Raw genomic sequence first — 6,000 nt, forward strand, 5'->3', positions numbered from 1 at the left:
ATAAACCATGCATCAGAGTGGAAACAAAAAAAATGCCTGTTTGGAGTTTGTACAGTCACGAGCAGATTCAGTGCACCATAACTAATTCAGGCTAGCTACCTTATGTCAACTAATGAACCAAGGCTTATGAAAATGCATACATTACATATACCATGCATAATTTACATTGAATTCCATGACAGTACTGTGTGGACAGATTTGAGAGAGCAGCCTGGCATTATAGCATTTATTTGTTTATTAAAATATTTATATTCCACTTTTCCCATTGCTCAAGGCAACTTAACAGCATATAACTAAAATGCCATGTACCAATAAAACTCACACTCCCAACCTAATAACACCAAGTAAAGCCTAATAACAGGCAGTAAAATGCTCCAACCTGTATGCACTGCTTGTGACTAGAGACTGAAGTACAGTCCTTTACAACATCAGGCATTGACTTCACTAGTAAATGAGCTGTGCCTGTTTATCCAGTCAAATATCTTAAAAGATCTTCTGTAACAGATTCTCAAGTTATGGAGGAAAATAACTAGAACTAGAGAAATAATATTTTCCACAAACAAACATGTGAACACTACATAAGCGTAAATGTCTTCTCAGAGGCTATGTTTTCTCAGAGACCCTTGGTAACATGTGTTGTCATTTTAATAAATTGCTAACCGATAGACCAGAACCTTCAGAAAGGTTCCAGATTCTCAGAGAAATATCCAAGAACTATGTGGTGCATTTTTTAAAAAACAAAAATAACACATTGCAGCTGTTTGTAATCTTTTGAATACTAGTTATTCAAACTGTTGATTTATTTTTTTTTGTAGCTATCAAAAAAGTCAGAAGAACTAGCAAGCTGGAAGAGTGAATATGAATTTAACATACACCAAACAGAATGTTTCATGAACTGTGTTGTAGCAGAATCACAGGTATGCTACTAGCTTTTGTTGATAAAATGTTACACCCGTGAAGCTATGTATATGTGCAAGTACAGCTGAATATTGCGAGAGATCCTGACATAACAAGAGGGAGCTGTCGTGGAAGCAGTCCTCCTATATCTTGATTCCCCCGGAATATGACCTTGCTATGGGACAACTGCCTTGGTCACCCTACTTGAACGTATGCTGGTCTACTCACAAGGCAAGCGTGTCCTTTGTTGTTTGGGACCTCTCAGCACCTTTTGATACTTCCAACCATAGAATCCTGCTGTGTCACCTGGTGAGGATGTTATTGGGGAGGGGACTGACTTAACAATAGCTCTATTCATTTCTGTAGGGCACAGTAAGTAAAGATGATGCTGAGGGAAGAAACCGCCTAGCCTTTAGGGCACCGCAGGGCTCTGTATTGCCTCCCATAATTTTAACACCTCTACCTGGAACCATTAGGAGGGGTCCTCTGGAGATCTAGAGTGAGGTGTCATCAGTAATACTGATAATGCCCAGCTCCCCCCATCCCTTTCCCATCTAATTCTTGGGAGATGGTGGGTTCAGTGAAAGGCTGGTTGAGGGTGAATAAACTGAAACTTAATCCTTATAATACAGAAGTGTAGTGGCTTAAGATGTTCCTCTCAAGTCTCTGTTTCCCCCCTCTTCAGAGGTGAGGTAGGTGGTGACCAATGTTCCCTCTAAGCTGTGGAGTCTTGTGAGCAAACACTCTACTTTGTGAGCTACTGGCGTTAAAGTTGTGAGTGAGCGATTTGGCTGCTGCATAAATTAGCTTTGCTCTGGAGCCCTCCTCCCTGAGCTAAGGCAAAAATGTGTGAGCCGGAGGCTAAAAAACTGTGAGCTAGCTCACACTAACTCAGCTTAGAGGGGACACTGGTGGTGAGTAGAAACGGAGCATTTTCAGTGGTGGCACCCTCCCCTTGAGGCTTGCCTGGCACCTACTTTACTTCCTTTAAGGCGGCAGGCTTTGAATAAGGTTTTTTTTATCTTAACACCTTTTTAATGGGCTCCTCTGTTTTATCCACAGTTTTTATGCTGCTTATGTCTAATGGCCTATTTTTGTAAGCTGCCTTGTAAGCAAAACTATGAATAGGCAGCAAAGAAGTATTCTAAATAAATAAAGTTGATCTAGGATCATTTGTTTTAAATGAGGCTGTACTTCTGCTGAAAGGTCAGGTTTGCAGTTTCTGGCTGTTCTTGGGTTCATCAAAGCCTCTGGACAGGCGAGTAGCATAGAAGGCCAGGAATGTTTTCTGCAGGCTTAGGCTGCTTCCACAAGTTACTCGTGCCTCAGTGACATCCGGCTTGGACTAACATTACATGCTGTATGTGGGGCTGCTCCTAGAGATGGTCCAGTTGTTTCTCTTGGCACATAATGCATTAGCCAGGATGTCAGACATTTACAAGGCATCTTAGAAGCAGTGGCCCCTGTTTATCAACTATACATTGGTTACCAGTTTATTTCCACACTCAATCCCAGTTGCCAATAGTATTGGAATCTTCTTATGTATCTGCTAGAAATAGTTTCATAGATACATTTCTAAACGATTGTTGATCTGTCTTTTCGTAATTCACCGTTTCTAGAAGAGTAGGATAAAAATATATTGAATTTGTAAAATTTAAATAAAACCAACGAATTATAGTTGCAGCTATTCTTTTTTCACAGTAACTTTTGTAAAACTTTTTTGCTTTCCTGCCTTGTCCTGGCCATTTCCGTTACTAACCAATTAAAATCATGCCGTAAGACTAGATTAGACTAACTGAGGCTGTAGAAATGAAATTTTAAAAGTAAGCATCATTTGTCTTGGTTTATGTCAGGTTTGCACTTCTTTGTTTAATTATAAGCAACTTGCAGTGTGTTCAAAAGGAGTATCCATCTCAATGAGATTGTTCTTGTTTATTTGCTAGAGTCCGAAAACTCCACCAAACTTTGACACCAGTCTGGCAAAACACTTGGAGACACAAGAGCAGGACATAGCAGACCGAAGAGCCTCTGCAGTTACCTTGGAACATCTTGTATCTGAATTAAATGAAGAAAGGGACGCTAAAAATAATGAAATCATGAGGCTAAAAGTATATGCTTTATGTTGTTTTTTTAATTTGATAATTTGTGAGTTTCTGTAATGTCCAATATTTTAACTGCACTTCCCTGCCATTCCAAATATGGAATCACTTTGCAGAGTCTGAGGCTTTATTTATTTTTTAATAATCAAACTGCTTGACAAATGCTTAATAATAAATGGGTTCTATCCTCAGCCTCTAACAATCTTGAAAGTATTTTTAATGTTTCTGTTAGACAAAGCATGCCCTTTTAATATCTGACTTCAAAAGTAATTTGGGAACAATTTTAAAATACTTGTTTCAAATCTACTAGATCATTTTTATTTTTATTTTTTTGCCTCTCTGGTTTAGACTCAGTTATGTGAATTGGAAAACACCCGTCTGGAAATGCAGGTACTAATGGAAAACAATAGAAATCTACAGAGTCAGCTTGAAGAAGCAAGAAGAGGAAAGAGGATTGGGTAAATACCAGTCCAAGATTTCTTTTAAGAATATGTTCTTGTGAAAATCTACTACTAATAACTAAAAAAAACCCTGTTGCTGTCCAGAATTTGAACAAACATGAAACATTCCAGATTCCAAATGAGATCCAAAATATTGCTTGGACAAGGGACTTGTGCTATCACAGTAGCCATAGTGGCTTCTTTCTTTGAAAACACATTGCCACATTAACATACTGCTTCTAAAACTCACTGAAGCTTCCAAGGATGTTTCTCATATCTAACACACACAGGATTCATAGAACTAGTTTGAATCCTGTCTTTTTGTTCCTAGCCTTGATGCTACACCAGATCTGCTTGTATATAGCAGTGTAGTCCCTTTTAAGTATTCTCAGTAGGTTGACTGGATTGTTCTTATGGATCATAAGGCCCATGGTTTAGTGAGGAGTTGGAGAAGATGAAACACCAGGGATGATGGCTAGAGTGGTGACTACAGCCTACAGCCCATTTTTAAAACTTTCACAGTAATGTTAGCAAAGTTATTTTTCTGCCATCGTTCCATCCGCACAATGTAGTCCAGCTGAGTTCTTTGGGGAATAACCTTGTGGAGAGGGAGGACTTCACTTGGTGGCCAGCTGTGATCCTTTTTGCAAAATTGTTTTATTGGTAAGCTTGCTGTCACCTGATAGACAGAAGGCTTCTCCTGCTTGTACCCAAAGCTATTCCTTGTCCTCTGTGTAGGGCAGGTTTCAGAAAGTGGTGTTAGAGACCACTGTCTTTCCTCTTAGTCCTCTGGCTTGTTGGGATCTGCAAGGTTCTTTCTTGTCTCCTATGCTCTTCAATAACTTGATAAAACTGCTGGGATGTTTGGGCTATCGTGTTACCAGTATACGGATGATATCTAACTACTTCTCACTTTCACCTGATTCCCAAGAAGGCAGTGGATTGTCTGGACCAGTATTTGAAGGCAATGCTGAGTAGAACAAACTGAAGCTTAATAAGAAAGGTGTCTTTGCTTAGGGATTCTCTTGGCCCAGGTGTGACCTGGCCACAGTTAGATATTTTCTGGTACTATCCACATTAGACTACTGTACTGCCATCTCCGTGGGGAGGTCTTTGAAAAGTAATACAGGCCCTACCTTACAGAGCCAATGAAAGTTAGTGGGACTAGGAAAGGCTTTGAACTCATGTGTCATGTATATAGTGCAATTATTTCTCATTCTTGGGTATTTTACAGTAGTCCCAGGCATCCAGATGTTCAAGACCTACATGAGAAAGAGAAGGAAATTAACAAAGAGAGAATAGCAAAGGTATTGTGTATTTTTTATAACTGTAGTAATCTCATGTCTTGAATGTGGTTTTGACCATGTGGTTTTGACCATGTATTTGAATTTCATAATGTCAAAACCAGTCATTTTTGTAGTTTATACAACTTTATTATACTAATTTTCACAATTTATGAAGACTAAAGAGACATAAAATAACTTCTTATATTCATAGGCAAACAGAAACACAACTTGTATTTCCAATAGTCCCTCTGTCCCCACCTCCAGCTTTTCACACCACCCAAGAAGCCACTGTGCACACTGCTCCACAGGTAGATATTGCAGTGTTGCACATTTGTGTTTATCAATGGGATCAATGTATCTTCAACGTGGTCTCTGTGCTTCACACCCATGGGATCTAGTGCGCATGCACTGGATCGATCGGCATTGTAGCAAGCTCTTTTAATGGATTTTCACGCCCAGACCTCAGGCATGCGCAGGAACCCCACCGCGCATGCCCAGAGGGGAGGGCGCGGACATCCCGCAGTTCTTACCGCCGCATTCGAAAGACCTGTCTTCGTCGGTCTGAATCGGTTTGCGTGTTTTGGCTTTTTGTCTCATGGCTCTTTGGATTTTTTCCTCCGTTCATTCCTTCTCTTCGTTTGTTCTTTCAAAAACTTTTTTTAAAAAACAAAACTTTATTTTCTACTGAGGGGGAGGTTGCCGCTTTACCTCAGTCGGGCATTTGGCCAACCCCTACTCCCCACCACTTCTTTCTTCACTTTTATTTTTATGGAGAAGAAGTGGGGCTTTTTTAATAGGTGCAAGCATTGCGGTAGTAAACTTGCTCCTCCTGACCGTCATACCCTCTGCATTTTTTGTCTCGGGAGAGTCTCATTGACCCGAATCCTGTTGCCACTGTGCTTGGTTTTCAAACCAAACCAGAAAAAACCGAGCTGCGCGCCTTAACGTGGCACTGCTTGAATCGGCCCTACATCCTTCCTCAGCGATGGACGCCGATAAACCATCAACCTCAACACTCCGGCATCAAGGCCTGCCTCCAATATCGGCCAACCGACGCCGAAGCCTCCGGCATCGAAGGCGCAATCCTCCGCTTCCACGCCGATGAAAAAGGCCAAACCGAGTAAAGACCACAAGTCCGCAAAGAAGGGCTCCTCTAAGTCCCTTAAGGTGGCAAAGAAGGGGAAGGTAGTGGTGTCTGCACTGGGTAATGCCCCTAAATTGCTTCCCGCTCCAACGGCGGTATCGATACCGGAGGCCCAAGCCCCTCCACCGATACCG

At 41.1% G+C, this 6,000-nt stretch overlaps 1 protein-coding gene across 1 annotated transcript in view; it reads left to right on the plus strand.

Annotated features, from left to right (window-relative positions):
* KIF15 (kinesin family member 15) overlaps positions 1-6,000 on the plus strand; it is a 46,954-nt gene that overhangs the window by 33,539 nt on the left and 7,415 nt on the right. The window contains 4 exon segments of the mRNA XM_015416387.1: positions 816-917; positions 2,841-3,005; positions 3,345-3,454; positions 4,671-4,743. Coding sequence (XP_015271873.1) covers positions 816-917; positions 2,841-3,005; positions 3,345-3,454; positions 4,671-4,743 — 450 coding nt within the window.

The sequence above is a fragment of the Gekko japonicus genome, unplaced genomic scaffold (assembly GCF_001447785.1).
Source record: "Gekko japonicus isolate JY-2015 unplaced genomic scaffold, Gekko_japonicus_V1.1 scaffold1504, whole genome shotgun sequence".
Classification (NCBI taxonomy): Eukaryota; Metazoa; Chordata; class Lepidosauria; order Squamata; family Gekkonidae; genus Gekko; species Gekko japonicus.